At 39.6% G+C, this 20,417-nt stretch overlaps 1 protein-coding gene across 1 annotated transcript in view; it reads left to right on the forward strand.

The window, feature by feature from the left end:
• FREM2 (FRAS1 related extracellular matrix 2) overlaps positions 1-20,417 on the forward strand; it is a 142,808-nt gene that overhangs the window by 99,794 nt on the left and 22,597 nt on the right. The window contains exons 7-16 of the mRNA XM_052812840.1: positions 2,607-2,756; positions 4,723-4,932; positions 5,197-5,394; positions 7,110-7,274; positions 7,352-7,534; positions 11,604-11,734; positions 12,636-12,794; positions 13,662-13,965; positions 16,629-16,760; positions 17,361-17,692. Coding sequence (XP_052668800.1) covers positions 2,607-2,756; positions 4,723-4,932; positions 5,197-5,394; positions 7,110-7,274; positions 7,352-7,534; positions 11,604-11,734; positions 12,636-12,794; positions 13,662-13,965; positions 16,629-16,760; positions 17,361-17,692 — 1,964 coding nt within the window. The remainder of the gene's footprint in view (positions 1-2,606; positions 2,757-4,722; positions 4,933-5,196; positions 5,395-7,109; positions 7,275-7,351; positions 7,535-11,603; positions 11,735-12,635; positions 12,795-13,661; positions 13,966-16,628; positions 16,761-17,360; positions 17,693-20,417) is intronic.

Below are 20,417 nucleotides of genomic sequence, written 5' to 3' on the forward strand. Positions count from 1 at the left end.
TAACACTACAAGCAGCAAACAACATTTTCTTTTATATCTTCCATCTAGTTTAATGCAGATCATCTAAGTTCCCTGTGTAGTCAGTGAGTAGAAGGGAATGCTTCCAGATCTCAGATTTTTCTCACTGCAGTGAGTGAGCCATTCCACCTCTCCTTCTGTATGCTCATTATGCTGGGAAACCTCCTGCCATGGCCTATATTTGTCCTTGCAAACTGAGAGCAAGCAGGCTGTGGATGTGAGTACCTCTCACTTAAGTGCTTAAAATGAAGTGCAGCCAAGTCCAGATCTAATTCCGGAACTACTGGGACATCAATATAGAGAGAACAGGATTATAAGAACTAGATTAGACTTGGGAAAGTGTGCTAAGCTTTAAGAATACTTGTTTAAGAAATGACATGTATTAGATTTGATAATATTTTTAACTGCCTTTTTCTAACTGTTGGTACATTCATAACCATTTTGTCTTAGTCCAAAATATAAGTGCAACTACTGACAACCCGGTCCCTGTAGGCAAATAATGTAAGATTGATGTGTGTCTGTCTGTGCACACAAACACACATTTAAATACATATAATGTTGAATAAAAAAAATTAAATTGGAACTGAAAGCCTTTTCATCTACCGAAGTTAGACATTTGCCAAGTTTGTCTTTCGTCCTGCAAAGGTTGATGACCTTGATAATGCTCAAGCAGGTCTATGAATCTGCACTATTTTTCAGTAAATACATTCAGTTCCATCAGTTTGTTACAAACCATGATTTTAGTGTTAGCCGATAAGTTGAGAGGCAGCTGCATTTGTTTCACTGATGTGGAATATTAAGGGGGTTTGTTTGCTTGCCTGTTTTTTAATAATTTATTTTGTCAGTTATGAAATACAGGAAAAATCTTGAAAGCAGATGAGAAAATTATTTTCTCCAAAGCTTCCAATTTAACTCTTGAATGCAAGCAAATCCAAAATACTTATTAACTGCTGCCTTCTCAGTTGAAGTTTGGGCTTAGTAATAACTGAGTAACTACTTTATTTTACTTCTGGTTAGTTTTAATTAAATCCCTATTTTACATTGTTCGATTTTCTATAAAAATAAATATGTTATCTGCCACAGAGGAGATTGTTGCCATACACTGTATAGTCAGTCAGATTGTCCTCAAGTACTTAGAAAAGCATAGGTATTTTGTCTGTCTGGTTATCCTGCAAGCCTCTCCAAAACCTTCAAAATACGTCTTCACAATATTTGGCTTTATTGAGCTCAGTTGTAGTCCAAAGCAGTTTCTTCAATTCCAAAATATTTGTTCCATTGTAATAGAAGTCACAGGTTTTGCAACATACACATAATCTTAAGAAAATTTGACTGAATCATGGAAATGATGGGCCCAACTTCCACTTACCATTAAAAAGGATTTATGTCTCCTCCTTTGGGTAAGTAAGTTGTACCTTTTCTTTGTGCTAGGCATAGCTCTCTAGAACCATAAACTTTTCCAGTAATTTCCTTTGAATTTTTTCTTTTCTATGCTTGATGAAGGGGAAGTATTCATAGTGCCACTGATTAATTGCTATGATCTTTGTCAACTTAATTCGAGTTGGCCATATGCTGTATGGGATTTTCAAGCATATTTGTCATATTGTAACCTCATGATTATAATAAATTCTCATTAGGCAACATAAGAAAATTGTGATGAAATACAAAGAGAACCTGTGTAGGTATTCAAATTACATCCCAACCGTTGGGGAAGGTAAGTGTGATTTCTGCTGTGCAACAGGAAAACTGAGGCGCTGGCTGCGTGTGCTTACTCTTACGTGTTTGAAACAGGAAAGGAAGGGATAGAAAAGGGGAGCTGATCTACATCCAGAATGAAGCTGGGCTATGTTTTTAAGCCTGTTTACTTTGTGAAATTGCTGTGGGTAGAAAAACTGAAAAAAGGAGGAAAAAATGGGGGTAAAAATAGTCTGTTAAGTGGGATAACACTTAACCTCCTTTGCTTTTTGCTCTTCTTTCTTATAAACTGTTGAACTTAAATATTAAGATATAAGACTATTCACATTCCAGTTTACATGAAAAAAGATTGATTTTGTTTTAATTGCTAGATGCAGGGGAACTAAAATTAAGTATTTTCCCCTTTGGTTAGCTGAAAAACATTTCCAAAAGCAGCTCCAGTTATATATCATGTTCCAGTCTGGTTTTAGGAATCTGTGAGAATATTCAAGTTAAGCTTTCATTATCTGTATTCACCTTTGTCTGTTTGCACCAAAGTGAAAAATGCAAGGAATTTTCTGGCTTGTGCACAGGACTCAGCTCAAATAAGTTTAATGAGATAACACATTTGGTTTTGCACACAGATTCATACCTGCTGACACACAAAGTTGAAAATGTAGGAGGCAAGAAAAAGAGCACAGTGCTGATATAACAACTGCTGTCCCCAAACAGGCAAACCAATACTTGAAGAGAAGCCAAAAATAGTTACAAAAATTCCAAATCTTAAAAAAAAAAGCTTTATTTCACTTACTGAGAAGAGCAAGTGCTCTCCATTGTCCTATGTGGATTTTATGCTCTCTTGTTACCTTCAGCGTAAGGTAAAGAAACATTTATAGACATTATTCCTCTTTCACTAGAACCAGCATTCTACTTTGGAAATGATGAATACTATGTTGATGAGAGTGCTGGCTATATTGAGGTACGTGTCTGGAGGACTGGAACTGATCTGTCTAAAGCTGCCTCTGTTACAGTGAGGTCTCGCAAATCTGAACCAGTAACTGCAGAGGGTAAGTTATTGTTTTGCTCTAGTTTCATAATACATCTCAACAGCAAATGCTAGTACTTTTGGTCTTGGTATAGATTCAACTACATAAGATGAAATTTATATGTCTCTTGCTCTTAGATATTTCTTCTTAGAACAAATTAAGTAGTTACAGAATTTCTCTCAAAGAAACAGGAGTAGGAACAACTGCGAAGTACAGCACTAAGAGAAATGCCTTCAAATCCTCATATAAAACACTGTCGCACAAAGGCAGTTGATTACTGCCTCAACAGCATGCTCTGGGCACAGAGTTATAATCACTGGCAGTATGCAGAGTTTGCTCCTCTCATTTTTACTGTAGGCAATGAGAAATTATTATCTAGTATCCTGTTCAGCAAAAGGATTTCTTCAGCTGTGTGGTTCAGTGATGCTTTGACAGAACTTTTGTCTTCAGAATCAAATGTTAGTGTACTTTTTTTTTTTCCCCACAAACCACAATGTTTAAAACTAAGACATTCATATAGAGACAGCATAAAAATTACCTTACTTAGATGCTTATCCTGAGTGTAACTGGACAGTAGAATTTATCTTCTCAACTAATTTTTGGTGAGGCAAAATTGTGTAAAACTTTATTGTTATTTCAGAAATATCTAAACATCATATACATGTATCATACATGACATGATAAACATCATATTTCTCATGAAAAAGAAAATTATGAAGTCTGAAAAAAATAAATGATTACTTCATTTCTGAACTTGCTTTATATGATCTGATGTCTTTATCTCCTCCTGAATATTTAAGTTACTTTATTTCTGGGGGGCAAAAAAAATTCCTTAAAGTAAGAATCTTAATTCATTGTGCCAGGACGTCTAGGATTCAAAACTGGGAAAGGCACAGCTTTTGGGCTCTCTAGTCTGTTGGTCGCAGCCTGAAAGCTCTGACATGGCTGGCTGCCTGTAAAGCCATGAACCTCATTCTTGGTATTACACGGTGCAGCAACAGATCTGCTGCACTGAGCTGCCGGTCCTGGCATCCTGCCTTAGAGGCTTAGCTCTGGGGTAGAGTGGCAGGGACTCTAGGCAAATGCCCATCTGATGGTGGCCTTTAATCTTGCCAAATTGTATCAAATTCACAGAATTCCAAACCTTATTTCAATTTCAGTGAAACTGTTTCCCCCAAAGCTTAGTTTCAACAGCTCTGCTGCTTATTCTCCCAAAAAATGAACATTAAAACTCAGTCCTTCACTAAAGTCCTTGCTACCTTTAGTGCTTTGGTTCCAAGATAAAGTGTCATGTTTTAGTCAGTATCTTGTTTTGTTTGCTTTCTTCTTGTTTGTTTGTTATGGATTGGCTTGCTTCCCTTAAAACAATACAAAACAAAACAAAACAAAACATAAAAGCAAACCAAACCCAGTCTGTCTTTAACATTAAGGTGCCAGACCTCACCTGACATGGTCTGAGCAGAATTTGATTCTTTTGCTTTCCACTCATTCTGGTTTACATAGCTCCTCTGAACAGCAGTTCTTCCTTACAGTCAGCTCACTGGCCTTTTCTCCTTCCCTTTTTACATTAGTCTCAAAAATTCCATCTTCGTTACAGAATAATATGAAATTTCCTTCCAAAAGACTTTGCTTCATCTCCAGAGTCTCTCTCAAAGCTTTTTGCTTACTTTCATTCTCACTTAAAACAAACTTTATTAGTTTTAGTGGAATAACTGTTGGTTTACAACAGAACAGAATCATTTTGTGACTTGAATGGCTAAACAAAAAGTAGCTTAATATTGACTTGTTTTATTGTATGGTCCAACTTAGATGGTCAAAAGATATTTTTGCTTTATGTGACTGCCAGAATTTGGCAAATTTTAAAATTATATTTAAAGAAAAAATACATTTACCTACAATTAACTGCCTAATGATAGATATTTTTATGTTTCATTACATGTAATGCTATTTATTAATATGGTATTTTTTAACTGTTTTCCATTGGTAGCTGGAGTAGATTATGTGGGCATCAGTCGTAACTTGGATTTTTCCCCTGGAGTCAATATGCAGACGTTTCGTGTGGTAATTCTGGATGACCTTGGACAGCCAGTGTTAGAAGGAACTGAGAAGTTTGAGCTTGTGCTAAGGATGCCCATGAATGGTGCCCTTGGAGAACCCAGCAAGGCCACCATCTTCATTAATGACTCAGTGTCTGACTGTGAGTAATATTTTTTTTTACCTTTTCACATTTATGCAGGAGCTGGATGACTGCAATACACAAATAGCACTTGTCCTTTTGAATCACAGCAAAGCCAGTGAATCTACATGTTTCAGCTACAGATGTGTTAAGTCATTTGCTATCTAGATGCTTATGTTGTATATCTGGTGTAATGTAACATAATTAAATTTGAAATAGTGGAGGGAAGATATGATAACTTCTGCAATTACACTTTACACATGCTTTTTATGTTTTTCTGCCCAGTGCCTAAGATGCAGTTTAAAGAATCTGTATATGTAGGCAATGAGAATGATGGACAGATTTCTGCCATGATATATAGGAGTGGGGATATCCGATACACATCCACTGTGAGATGCTATACAAGACAAGGTTCAGCTCAGGTAATGATGGACTTTGAAGAACGTCCTAATACTGACAGTTCCATCATCACATTCCTTCCTGGTAAGCTCTTGATCTTATTTTAGAAGCCTTCGGTCTACCATGTTTTGTTCTGCTTTGTTTTGCTTTGTTTGTTTGTTTTGTTTTGTTTTAATTGTGTCTTCCCATAAAGTAGCGCCAAAAAGACCACTCTGGAAAACCAATTTTTTTTTCCATACACAATGGGCAGAGTGCATAGAAATGATGTTGTCTCCTTTTGCTTCACTTATGACCTAGAGGGGTAATCAATAGGAACCAAAGGGACATATCTTTGTATAGGTTCAGCCTGAGTGCCAGGATCTTTTTGATAGCAAAAGCAGGTTCAGCGTAACACAGTAACAGAAGCACAGACCTGCTCTCAGAAGGGAAACTTCAGAAGCTCTGCTCTTTGTTAAGCAGATTTCTGGTAAATACATTTGACTTGCACTGAAATGAGTAGTAGATCTTTCAATAGGGATATAGTTGTCTAATTTCTATTTGAATTTTTTTTTCCCACCAAGGCTTTCCTAAGGCAGTTCACCAATATCAGGTACTTAATATCTCACATAGAGGTGAAATACAAATAAGTCAGATGTTACTACCTTAAAAGAATATTGCCTGATTCCTTCTATTTGGGCAGAAGACAGTTTAGTCTTTTAGTCTTTTAAGGCTACATACACATAATATTTTTTACAAGCACTAAACAAGTTCTGTCATCAGCGTGAAATCCTCGGTATGCCCTTATCACAGAAATGACGACCTTCATATTTCTATAGACATATATCATAGTTCTCTTGTAAAGTGAGTTATTCAGTTTATCTTTATTTAGAGCTGGCCTCAGCTTTTAGTGCTATCATGTACTCTATACCTTTGCCATTGCTTCTGTGCAACCAGGAAAGAGTCCAACTTGTTAGGATTAATGGATCTGGGCTCCTTAGGACGTGACTTTCCTCTTTTTTTGAGTCTTGCTCTACCATTTCTCTGTGATGACAAGTAGCAAAGAGATCTGCTAGGATCATATCTTGTTTCCATAAGCTTCTTAGGCATGTTTAATATGCAGCAGTTTCAGAACAGTTTTCACATTTCCTGTGTAACAATGAACAGGATGTATATAATTTTTTTTTTTTCTCCTCCTAATGGATAATTTATTTTCTATAGGTGGGAAAAAACAACCTCAGAAAATGAAAACAATCAGCATTCTGGTCTGGTTCTTCATCCTGAAGAGCCTTGATCATATTTGCATGTATAATAATGAAAAAGTACTGTAAATTGACCTCATCTCTCTCATACATAGGTGAAGGTCCACACAGTTGGAGAGTGTTGAGTCAAAAGAGAGTTGAAATAAAAAAACTCCAGGACAAAATTATCATTAGCATTGGTGAAGGTTTCTATTACTCTGCTTCCTTGTGCAAGTATTTATTTTTTAAATGCACACTATGGAGAGGTCACTGAGAAGGAGTATTTTATTCTAAGATAAAACAAAAGGAGCAATATGTGTGAAGTGGATATACCAAATAGAAACTTCTCTTAGAGAAGTCCCAAGAAGAGGGACTCCACTTTAATGAGTTTCCATAGAAAGGTAATGATTGCTAATTCTGCTTTCACTATCATCATTACTCATTATGGTGACTTATATGGTGTCAAGGTGGATACCTTGGCCAGCAGAAGCAGCCTGTGGTTCCTTGAGCTTGGAGGGAAGTGCTTTAATAGAGCAAAGAACACCTAAGTTCTGCGTGATATTACCTTCAGAATGATTGCAGGTGAAACTGAGAAGCCTTGCACACTGGTGCTTGTGGATGATACTTTCCATGAAGAAGAGGAAGAACTACGTCTGGTTCTTGGCACTCCAAGAAGTGATTCTTCCTTTGGTGCCTCTATTGGCGAACAAAATGAGACACTGATAAAGATTCAGGATGATGCAGACAGTAAGAAATTATTTTGGTTTTACTGGCTTTTGGAAGCCCATTTGTGTGCTTTAAAAACATTTTTCTTCTAATTACAGAGGCTATTATTAAGTTTGGTGAGACCAAATTTAGTGTGAGTGAACCAAAGGACACAAGGCAAGTAGCAGTTGTAAAAATCCCAGTGCTTCGTCTGGGAGACACTTCCAAGGTTTCTGTCGTGAGAGTTCATACAAAGGATGGATCTGCTACTTCTGGAGAAGACTATCACCCTATATCAGAAGGTAGGATAATTCAGATGATTATCACATCCTACTGTAACATGTTTGAAAAATGAAATAACTATGAATAGAATACTTTGCAACCACATCCATTAATATGTTTTACTATTCAAATTCAGTATGGACATGATCCCATGTGGTATGCAACAGCCAAATTGCTCTTGGAATACTAGATATCAGTGCAGGTATTTATAAAAGAATTGTGACTCCTTTGAAAACATCTGTAGCTCAAGTAACTGGAAGAAATGTGAGTGCCACCTTAGTAAGATTTGCAAAGTGTAATAGAACATTACTCTGCAGAAGCAGCTACTTTTGGATACGATTATGTAGCTGTTTCTCAAGCAATTCATTAAGCTAATGGCTTTTGCTCTATGTAGGAATTAATGTCTATTTCTGTTTATTTTTCAACTTTCATAATAGGGTATCTGCACTTTCTGTATATTCTGTATATATATATCTCTGTAGAGATACTTTCTGTATCTCTACAATTCACTTCCCACTGCTCCTCATTAGTAATGAATGAGAGAAGTTGTGCAACAAAATGAGAAATTTCTTAGCTGATAAATGTCTTTCCATTAATAGCCCACCCACATGGTTCAGCGAATGACTAATAGAGTTTGTAGCACTGAATTTTTTTCTTCTAAAGTTTATGATAATACATGATACTAATCTGTGTTTTAAGATAAATCATTCATTGCTGGAGTGTTTTCACAGCTTTGGATAAACTATTTTGGTGTCCAGTCCAGCTGAAAGATAGGACTTATTTTTGAACATCCCCCAACAACATTGGGCTATCTCCAAATTCCACAGAAGAAGAGAAATTTCCCACTAGTGATATTTGAAGAGAAAAATTGTTAGCAATAAGAAAATTATCAACACAGAGCTTGCTAATTCCAGTCACTTTGCCTCTTGCATTTTAGAGTTTTGCTCCTTCTTCTTGAAAACCACAGGAATTTTTAGTGTCAGCTAATACTTATCCTATACATATTACCTATACGCATTGCCTTGCTTACCCTCACCCTGCTGTGCACTGGCAGCACATGGGAGCAAAGTTTTCAAGGGAAACATGCTACTGCAGAACAAGACCATTCTCTTACTTCGAGAATGGTCTGTGATCTGCAGGATTTCCCCACAGGTTTCAGAACATCTGTGGGTTTAGGGAGCCTGCCTATTCAGCCATGATTGCAAACCCCACATTCTTAACTGGGTAATATGAGGGAAGTGTGACAAACTGAAATTCAGTAAAATTCTTAGCTCTCACACAGCATGTTTATTACCACAAAGAGTATTTTCATGGCTTAGTAACACTTAAGACCGGAAGGATCATTAGATCACTTAATCAGACTCACTGTGGATTGCAAGATTGTCCCAGTTTCCCCCACTTACTTCTGTACTGAGCCCAATAACTTTTGGTTAGAGAAAGTATATCCTTCAGAAAGGGTACCCAGTCCTGGTTTGAAGGCACTGGAGAGGACAAGTGTTTCTTAGCGTTTTGCTTCACTGATCAGTCCCTATCACTTATCTATGCCTTATTTCCCATATATAGTTCAGCTGTCATTCACTGCTGCTTATTGTGCCTGTCCCTTTAGAGTGCAGATCTTTTTAGCACCTAGTATTTTTTGTTTCTGATGGTATTTCAATATACTAATCAGAACATTGCTTTCTGCAAGTCTTCTTTTTGCTTCTGGTTCTCAGTTTCTGTTGGTCAGTTCTGTGCCATCTTCAGTTAATTTGACATTGTGCTGGTCTTGGCTGGGATAGAGTTAATTTTGTTCATAGTAGCTAGTAGGGGGCTATGTTTTGGATTTGTGCTGAAAACAGTGTTGATAACTCAGGGATGTTTTCATTACTGCTGAGCAGTGCTTACACAGAGCCAAGGCCTTTTCTGCTTCTCACCCCACCCCACCAGCGAGCAGGCTGGGGGGGGCACAAGGAGTTGGGGAGGGACACAGCCAGGACAGCTGACCCCGACTGACCCAAGGGATATTCCAGACCATATGACATCATGCTCAGCATATAAAGCTGGGGGAAGAAGAAGGAAGAGAGGGACGTTCAGAGTTATGGCGTTCGTCTTCCCAAGTAACTGTTACGTGTGATGGAGCCCTGCTTTCCTGGACATGGCTGAACACCTGCCTGCTGATGGCAAGCAGTGAATGAATTCCCTGTTTTGCTTTGCTTGCACGCATGGCTTTTGCTTTACCTATTAAACTGTCTTTATCTCAACCCATGAGTGTTCTCGCTTTTATTCTTCTGATTCTCTCCCACATCCCGACATGAGGAGACTGAGCGAGTGGCTGTGTGGTGCTTAGCTGCTGGCTGGGGTTAAACCATGACAGACGTCCTTTAAAAAATACAGATAGTAGAATTGCATCTACTATTTTAGTATCACTCTCACCCATTCCATACAGAAATGTTAAATAGTTTCTGTACTTCTTCTTCCTTTAGTAGTTAATACATCCAGGAATCACAGGACTCTTCTAACTCTGTCAGTGTGGTGGGTTGACCCTGGCTGGACACCAGGTGCCCACCACCAAGCTGCTCTATCACTCTCCCCCTCAGCTGGACAGGGGAGAGAAAATAAAAGGCTCGTGGGTCGAGATAAGGACAAGGTGATCACTCAGCATTTACTGTCATCGACAAAACAGACTTGACTTGGGGAAATTAATTTAATTTATTACCAATCAAATCAGCGTAGGGTAATGAGATATAAAACCAGATCTTAAAACACCTTCGCCCCACCCCTCCCTTCTTCCCAGGCTCAACTTCACTCACAAATTCTCTACCTTCTCCCCCCGAGTGGTACAAGGGGACGGGGAATGGGGGTTGCAGTCAGTTTATCACACGTTGTCTCTGCCGCTCCTTCCTCTTCACACTCTTCCCCTGCTCCAGTGTGGGATCCCGCACACGAGAAACAGTCCTCCACAAACTTCTCCAACATGGGTCCTTCCCATGGGCTGCAGTTCTTCATTAAATGCTCCAGCATGAGTCCTTTCCATGCGCTGCAGTCCTTCAGGCACAGACTGCTCCAGCGTGGGTCCCCCATGGGGTCACTAGTCCCACCAGCAAACTTTTTCCAGCGTGGGCTTCTCTCTCCATGGGTCCACAGGTCCTGCCAGGACCCTGCTCCAGCACAGGCTTCCGACGGGGTCACAGCCTCCTTTGGGCATCCACCTGCTCTGGCGTGGGGTCCTCCATGGGCTGTAGGGGGACAGCCTGCCTCACCATGGTCTTCACCATGGGCTGCAGGGAAATCTCTGCTCCAGCACCTGGAGCACCTCCTCCCCCTCCTTCTGTGCTGACCTGGGGGTCTGCAGGGTTGTTTCTCTCACATATTCTTACTCCTCTCTTCTGGTTGCTGTTGTGCAGCAGTTTTTTTCCCATCTTAAATATTTTATCCCAGAGGCGCTACCACCGTTGCTGATGGACTCAGCTTTGGCCAGCAGTGGGTCCATCTTGGAGCCAGCTGGCATTGGCTCTATCCAACATGGGGGAAGCTTCTGGCATCTTCTCACAGAATCCACCCCTGTAGCCCCCCCGATACCAAAACCTTGCCACACAAACCCAATACAGTCAGCTAAGACTGAACTTTTTATCATCCATGACTTCTGAAATTTTTTCAGAGGCAATGGTTTTCAAAATACAGTACTCTTTTGTGTAACTCTCCTTTGTGCCTTATTTTTGGTGTATATCATTGTATTAAAATGCATTTTGTTTGAGTAAAACCTGACAATACTTTTTATTTAGAATTCTTCAGTCTTTTGGTCATTCACATATGTTACCAACATTTATGTAATAATTAGTCCCAGATCATTTTCAAAATATTAAGTTCTACTAGACTAAATATTGGTCTTTGCAAATTTCTTTTTATTATGATAATGCCTCATTTTCAGTGATTTCCACGTGAGTCTGCTGCTATTCATTATTATGATTTTTAGCATCAAATAGGTTAAACTAAATATATGAACATCAGTAATTTGAAAAGTGAGTATTAACTGCCATCTCTCATGGCTGGGCCTAGAATTACAGCTTGTTATGAACAACAGATTTATTTTTAAGTGTCTCATGTTTTTAGAAATTGAGTTTAAGGAGGGTGAAACACAGCACTTTGTGGAGATTGAAGTTCTCTTTGATGGAGTAAGAGAGATGAGAGAAGCCTTCACAGTTCATCTGAAGCCTGATGAGAACATGGTCGCAGAAATACAGGTAACAAACTCATGCAAAGTCCTCAACAACAAAATCTGGTAAACAGACCTTCTTGCTTTCTGGCTCATAGCTTTACTCTTCTTTTGAGGTTTATACATTGCCATCCTGGCTTGTATCTTGAAAGACAGAGAGGATCATCCCAGCTAACACAGTAGCACCTACCCAAAACAGTTTGTTACCAAGGCGATAATGTTCATGGGGTCATAGAAACAATGAGAGACTGAAGTCGTTAAGATTTCATTCCAGACACAGTCTCCTCATAGAATCAGCCCTAAAAACTGATGTCGTCTTGGAAACACTCTCTGGCAATACAGTATAACCTCTATGCTGTAAAAAGAGCAATCAGGTGAAATACGACTTCTGCTGTCAAAACCAGGTTAATATTATTCTTATTGTGTGAAATGAAATAGCCACACATTCTTGTTATTTAGCATTATATCATACATACTTTCAATTTAAACAGTATATTCCTCTGATTCTGCATAAAACGTTCTTCAAACTCTTTGGCCGCTTCATCAGTATCACACCAGATACAGTCTGACTCCAGGTAGCCAGACAGCAGAGACACAGCCTTTGCTGATAACAAACACCCTATTTCCACCAGGCATTAAAGTGCACATCAGGGTTCTACCAGAATACTGAAGTGATTCAAGAAAGCTGGGACACAAGGTTAAAAGGTCTGGTATCTTCAGTGTTCTGAAAAGAAAAAATTCATTTTAGCTCTTGCTTTTGTAGTCAGCAATATACTTTCCTGTGCCTCAGCCTTTTCTCAATAGCTCATCCAGTTGAGGTTTTAGAACTTATTTTGGGACAATGTTTCATATTCTGATCAAGGTCTGGCTTGAATCCCCTTGTTTATTTAAATGTTCACAGAGAACTGTTTCTGCCTTTTCATTATCAGACAGCCAAGGCCATTGTTTACATTGAAGAAATGAACAGCATGGCAGACGTCACCTTTCCCTCTGTCCCTCAAGTTGCATCCCTTTTGATATATGATGATACTTCTAGAGCCAAAGACAGAACCAGTCCCATAGCTGGCTATCCTGTCATCTGTATCACAGTGAGTATTTCTGTGGAAAGATGGAACAAAATCAGTGGATTTTGTTTGGATAAATTATCAAAATACGGATTTTGTTCAGTGGATTTTAGGCACTCAGTATCAATCCATATTGTTGTGAGTCACACATGAGTTTAAGCTAGAACTGTCCTAAGAGCTAATCTAATTTGTCTGGGTAACGAATCAATTCTCAGGAGGACAAAAAGCATAGAAAGATGTTTCACATGTTCATCACTAAGAACAGTTTGATCCTCACACTATGTCTACGATTGCTTGACCTTACTATTTCCTGCATTATCTTGCCTTAATTTGCAGAGTTAAAATCACTGAAGATAACGCATGACCCACTGTTTTTAATGAGTGTCACAGACTGAAAAATGAGTACTGTTTGTTGAAGTACTACAGGCTTCTTTCATTGTAATTTTGCAACTGAAAGTTTTGCATGAATATTCCTATGCAGTGAGGAAGGTTTTGGTCCATCTGCATCTTCAGTTTGTTTCTCACACCATTCCTTATTCACAGGAATGGATCATATGTTGAAATGCAAAGTTTATTTGCAGAATTAGATCAAAGGGTGAAATTCATGGTAAAGTAGCATGTGGGAGTGTAGTTTGTGCCTTCATAACTCTGTTAGCTTTTCACCCATAAATCATAATTTAAAATAATATTTTTATTTCCATAAGCATAATTAGACCTGCCTTTTAATCTACCATAGCAGTGCCAAAAGCGTCACTGTCAAAATAAGGTGATTTCTTCAGAGATTTACTTGGGTTGTCAGTTCCATGTTGTTCAGTTTTGTGACTCTTGATAAATTAAAATTCCTTTGCCATGAAGCAAATAAATTGTTAACACATCTGCTTTGTTCTGCAGGCATGTAATCCTAAATATGAAGACTTTGACAAGACTGGTTCTATATGTGCCAGTGAGAACATCAATAATACTCTGACACAATACCGGTGGCTTGTAAGTGCACCCACTGGTCCTGATGGTGTGACTAGCCCCATGAAGGAGGTTGACTTTGATACTTTCTTCACTTCCTCCAAGATGATTACGCTCGACTCCATTTACTTTCAAGCCGGTTCTCGTGTCCAGTGTGCAGCTCGTGCTGTGAATTCAGATGGGAATGAGGGTCTTGAGCTCATGAGCCCTATTGTAACTATAAGCACATCAGAAGGTAAGACATCTGCACCTATTGCAGACCTCTTTTGGATCCCAAATTCCATCCTAACAAAATCTGATTACATGATCAGGTGTTTTAACATTACACTCTCAGCTTTTCTTCTGTTGTTCGTAGAGGTGGTACAACAACACTCTTCTTAACACAGCAGACAATTGTATAATGAAAATGGTTTTCATCTTTGATAGTTCTCCACATCTTTAAAGAGTTATCCACATAGCAAACTTGCATGGTCAGGAGAACAGTATACCATGTGCATTGGAATTAGTGAAACCTGGCTTCTGTTGGCTTTTGAATTCAACTGTAGTAATGTTGCAGTAAAATCTCAGCTCCTATTAGACATTGGAGAACCCACATGGGAGTGCTATTATGAATGCCTAGCCAGAAGAAAAGCTTCATTTGGCATTCAGGCCTCACTGGACACCTGAGAATCAGTGTCTTCCTTGACTAAGGACTAAAGCAACTGGTGTCCAATAACAGGGCATAGACAAAATTTTTTCATGATTGAGGTATTCAGAATATTCATCCTTCTTCTTTCTCTGATACTCTTTTTGTCTCCCTCTGATCCTTTGATACCTAATCAATACTGAACTGATGCTGCATTCTGTCAGCCAGCAGAGTTACTGTAGTCTACCTCGTTTGCCCAGCCAACTCTTTTCATTAAACTTGTACTGGATATCATTATGAAGCAGAGGTGAAGAACTGACATGCACACAAGTACAGTCTGATAGCATATGCTATTTTGTTGTAGAAATCACAGATGCAGATACTTTTGTTTATTGTATAATATGGAGAATGAGTAATTATCAGCAATCAAGGTAAATTACAAAACATTGTATTTTATTACCCTTCTGCAGCCATTTTGCATTCTTTGTGTCATCTCTGCTGCTTTTGTAGCTACACTAACTCTTCTGGGTTTTGTGAGATCTTATGGTAGGTAATAAATTACATGATTGTTCGTTTGCAATATCATTTTCATTTCCATGGCCTTTCCAACTAAATATTTTGGTTACAAGATTTTATTTTCTACTAAGTTATGGCTTTAAGGAGCTTAATGAATGGAACTTCTATTTACGCCTATCCTTTATTCCACATTTTGACTGGAGGCTCAAGTCACCTTTGTTTGCACTATCAGAAACCCTACACCCAAAAGAGGACTCTGTCTAAGGGTATTGTCTACAAGGTGCAGTGTAGTGCTTGTTAGAGGCAGACAACCTTGTGCTGGGTGAGCTAGTTTTGTTACGTGAAACAGGCTGGCTATGTTAGTGTTGTAATGCATTATTTGGATTACACTTGACAAATTAGCAGGGCTAATTAGCTCTGGCTCAGGACTGAATTGTCATGCATATATTACTTCCAGTACCTGAGCTAACTTGTGATGTGGAAGTCAACAATACTGAAGATTGTGTATAACATAAAGGGAATTGTTAGATGCTATTTTGAAAGAAGTGCAGTGATCAAAGCAACCTGCCAAAATTCTGAACATTTTCAGCTTTGCGGATGCTTGACCTTGAGTGCATAGACCAAATTGTCAAAAGTCAGATTGTGCAAAAAATTGTATTTAGCCTCTTTAGCACATCTTGCATTTGAGAAAACAAACAAACAAAAAAACAAAACCCCAAAAAGCTATCGTGTGCAGAAGAGAAATTTTGTTTCCTCATGCCAGAAGTTTCCAACTTGGACCCATTGAGCCAGATGAGCAGAACCAATAAACTCTCCAAGAGGAGAGCGCTGTCTCCTCTTTTCTTATAATCCCTCAGAAATGGGCAAAGAGCAGAACATGGGCATTTTAATTTTCCACTTCTGCTGGTTTCTTTCTTTGGCCATCACATGACAATGTGCTATGATTCTTGTGGCCAGAATGTAGACACTTTTGCATTGAACTATGCAACTAGAAGTTGCATGTATCTCAGATCATATGGTTACAAACCTAATCTTCTGGTCCTACAAACCAGGACTAATACTGGAACAGGTTGAACTAACCCTGGAAAGGATTGCCAAAAAGTTATAGATTTTCCTTTCTTGGAGAAACTCAAAATTCAACTGAACAAGGCCCTAAGCAACTTTATCTAACTTTGAAGCTGGCTTTACTTTGAGCACAGTGTTTCTAGAGATCCTTTGACACAATTATTCTAACTACATTTTGGTCAAATACATTTGGTCAAGTACATTTGGTGCAACAGAAGGCTCATAGAGTCCTGTGAAGGTGTATATATGTCCACACCCCAATCCAGTGCCAAAACCAACTGAACACTGATCAGGTATCTTCCATAAAGCTATGTATGTGCTTAAGAGAGTGGGAGGAATTAAAGCATATGCCTCTGAGGACGTCTGTAAGAAAGTATGGCACTTGACACTGACTTTGCAAGTATGGTTGACACATGACACTGAAAATGTACAGGTGCAATATCATCACCTGGTTTTGAAAATGTGGTCCAGTTGATCAAGTAATGATTTCTGTTTGAATCCTCTTTTGCATACATTCCTGTTCAAACTTCTGGTCAATGCTGCTCAAAGCGTTTATCTGTCATTCAAGAAAATCCTCCTTGTTTTGGAAACTCATACAGTGGAAAAAAAGTGCATCTAAAAATAGTGCAAGGGAAAGTATAGGTTATTTCCTCTGGACATAAAGTAAAGTTGCTTTCTCTTTTTTCCATTAGGTCTTTGTCAACCTCGTATGTCAGGAGTAGTTGGAGCAGAACCATTCTCTGCCAAATTGCGCTATACTGGCCCAGAAGATCCTGATTATGCCAACCTCATCAAACTGACAGTCACAATGCCACATATTGATGGTATGATAAAATCAGCTGTGAAGTTGAGAGAACTCATACAACAAGCTGTTATTTCAGCTATTTTATTGGTCATGGTATTTTAAATAGCCAAAATAATAACATAATCTTTTAACATGTGGGACCAGAGAAAAATGTGATGAATGTACAAGTGCAGTTTGCAACAAGGTGCATAAGATACTGTATTGATACATAGTCTTTGATGTGAAGATTAAGTGTTTTCAGATTATTTGCATAGTTTACATAAGTTGGGCTAGACCTACACTTTGTAAAACTCCTTTGAAGAGCATATACCAAAGAATTTATTTATTAAAAATATAAAGCCATTTAATTACTATGTGCTTCTGAAAAAAAAATCACAAAAAATCCTGATTGAAAAATATGTTGGAGATTTAGAAATATTTTATTTGGCTTTTCATAGTATAAAGACATAATTATTGTGGATAACATTCTTATACACACTTAGTATATCAACTTTCTTTGAATTCTAAAGTACATTAATTGCTCTAAGTACAAAATACAGAAGCACTGCATAACATGCTTGGGGTTTGACAAACTGGCTAAATTAAGCAGCTCTGACCACTGAAATTTAATGTTTTTTAGGCATGCTGCCTGTTATTTCTACAAGAGAGCTCTCCAACTTTGAGCTGACACTTAGCCCTGATGGAACTAGAGTTGGAAACCATAAATGCTCCAACCTGTTGGATTACACAGAAGTGAAGACCCACCATGGTTTCTTAACTGATGCTACCAAAAATCCAGATGTGATTGGAGAGACCATTCCCTATCAATACAGCCCAATAATTAGAGGCTTCAATACCTTACGCTTCTACCGCAATCTGAACCTGGAAGCCTGTTTATGGGAGTTTGTTAGCCATTATGACATGTCCGAGCTCCTCACAGATTGTGGAGGCACCATTGGGACAGATGGACAGGTATGAAACTGTAACTTGATTTTGTACTGTGTTGTTAAAATTAAAGATTTCCCTTGTAATGCATCTATGCTAGTAGAAATAAGTGGGTTTAGAATTAATTTAATTTTAAAGGGTTCTTTTTTTTCTGAACAACAAATAGACTTCCCCTAAGGCCAGCTTATTTGTTGAAGCTATCAATATCCATTAAATGCTAATAGGCTATATGTTGTCCAATTGAAATTAAGAGAATAATTTAGTTTGAATGAAAATTGCTATGATTTTCTCCCAATACAGTTTTGAAGTATTTTAGGACAAGCCAGTCCCACTTTTACTGTATGGTGAGCCACCTTAGTTTTTTCTTAGAATGAAAGCCTTCTAAAGGATTGCTTTTAACACACTGATAGTACTGGGCTACTTAGTATTTGTCATAGTGTATCTTAAAAAAGAGTTTAAAAAAATTGTGAAGAGCCTTCTTGCTGATAACAATGGACCGCCATGTCCTACCAGCTGCTTGGCTCTGCTGATCTCTTGCTCACTGGGAAACAAGACCTGCCAGTGCAGACAGCACAGTGGTCTCACATTACCCAGCAGAAAATTCCTTGGTCAGGAAGGAAAGAGAAGCTGTCAATATGGAATGGCTGAAGAACAGAGCTGTGAAAGTGATTGAGGAGTTAAAACAAAGAGATCAGAGAGATCTTCAGGTGTCCTTTGGAAAATTATTTCTAGAAATAGTAATGTGGAAACAAAAGGGTGCAGGATTTCTTCTGGTGCAGTGAGAGTGAAGTTAATCCCTAGGTCTTCCTTGTATAATTGCTACATAAGCCCGTCTGATCCCACTCAGGCTCTGGAGTACAAAAGCTGTAGCTATGACGATCAATCCTTTATTACACAGAAAAGTCTCTTTGGGGAATAATCCTACAGGCTGGAAGAAAGACTGGAACGCAGTACCTCATTTCAGAGAAGTCCATCCACAGCATGATGGCTGTGTGGTAAAGCTCAGTCACTTTCCTGGCTCACTAGCCTTCCTTGTTGAGCTACTGTAGAAAGCATGAGGCCATGGTGTGAAATGATGTTGTGGTTTAAGCCCAGCCGATAACAAAGCACCATGCAGCCGCTCGCTCACTCCTCCCCCCTGCAGTGGGATGGGGGGGGGGAAAAGTAACAAAAAGGACATGGGTCAAGACAAGGACAGGGAGGGATCACTCACGGATTATGGTCATGGGCAAAAAACAGATGCGACTTGGGGGAAAAAAAAGCAAAATCAATTTAATTTGTTACCAATCAAATCAAACCAAGGATAATGAGAAGTAAAACCAAACCTTAGAACACCTTTCTCCCTCCTTCCTGGCTCAACTCCACTCCCAGTTCTCTCCACCTCCTCCCACCGGTGGTGCAGGGGGGTGGGGAATGGGGGTTGAGGTAGTTCGTCACACGTTGTCTCTGCCGCTCCTTCCTCCTCAGGGGGAGGACTCCTCACTCTTCCCCTGCTCCACCATGGGGTCCCACCCATGGGAGACAGATCTCCATGAACTTCTCCAAAGCGAATCCTTCCCATGGGCTGCAGTTCTTCACGAACTGCTCCAGCGTGGGTCCTTTCCATGGGCTGCAGTCCTTCAGGCACAGACTGCTCCAGCATGGGCTTTCCCATGGAGTCACAGCCATCTTCGGGGGCATTCCCCTGCTCCAGCGTGGGCTCCTCTCTCCCCGGGCTGCAGGTGGGCATCTGCTCCCCCACTCCCCTCCATGGGCTGGGTGGGGACAGCCTGCCGCCTCACCACGGGCTGCGGGGGCATCAACCTCCTCCTCCACTTCCTTCTTCACTGACCTCAGTATCTGCACAGGGGATCCGCTCACATTCCAATCTCCTCCCCTGCTGCAGGTTCCCCTTCTTAAATCTTTTATCCCAGAGGCACTACTACCATCGCTGATGGGCTTGGCCTTGGCCAGAGGCGGGTCCGGCTTGGAGCCAGGGAAGTTTCTAGCAGCATCTCACAGGAGCCACCCCTGCAGCCCCCTCCCCTGCTACCAAAACCCTGCCACACAAACCCAATACAAATGGCCATAATTTCTCTGCTTTTTAACAGGTGTTCATTTTGCCAGGGACCCATCTGCTCATCAGACCTCAGTAGACTTACATGCACACATTCTTACTTTGTCAGTCCCAAATGGCATGAGGCCTTAACAGATGAGAAAAGTCTGTCATTGCCCAAAGAAACCTATGGGCATGTGCAACAACAAAGCTATTTTACTACGAAAAGATAGGTGCCAAAGGACATACAGATACCTAATCAGATAAGCTGATTTTTCTCTTTTTTTTTGATTTACATGCCTGAAGTCCACCTTACTCTGTGGGTGTCCACAGGTGATCATACAGTCAGTTTGGTGGACAAGAAATTGCACCAGGCTCTCTTCAGCCTTTGGTTAACTTCCTAGCATTCTGCCCCTTTTAACTAGAGATTATATACTCTGTAAAGTACAAGACTGGAACAAAATGGAGCTTCTGCCCTTTTAGGTACAAAGTCCTTGATGGATATTTCATCTCAGTGCTCTGTCATCAGTTCTGGTTCTTTGTCTGTTACAGAGACCAGTTCAAGGTCTCTGCCTTGATGTTGGAAGCTCACTGTTGGTGCATCTGCTTGGGGTTGCCCCTCTGCTACAAGCAGATCCTCCTACAGGTACATTCCACTGGGACTATGAACCTGTCGCAGAGAAGGAGAAGGCATGCAAGTGTGGGATGTAAACCTTA

This window comes from Harpia harpyja, chromosome 17, assembly GCF_026419915.1.
Source record: "Harpia harpyja isolate bHarHar1 chromosome 17, bHarHar1 primary haplotype, whole genome shotgun sequence".
NCBI classification, from domain to species: Eukaryota; Metazoa; Chordata; class Aves; order Accipitriformes; family Accipitridae; genus Harpia; species Harpia harpyja.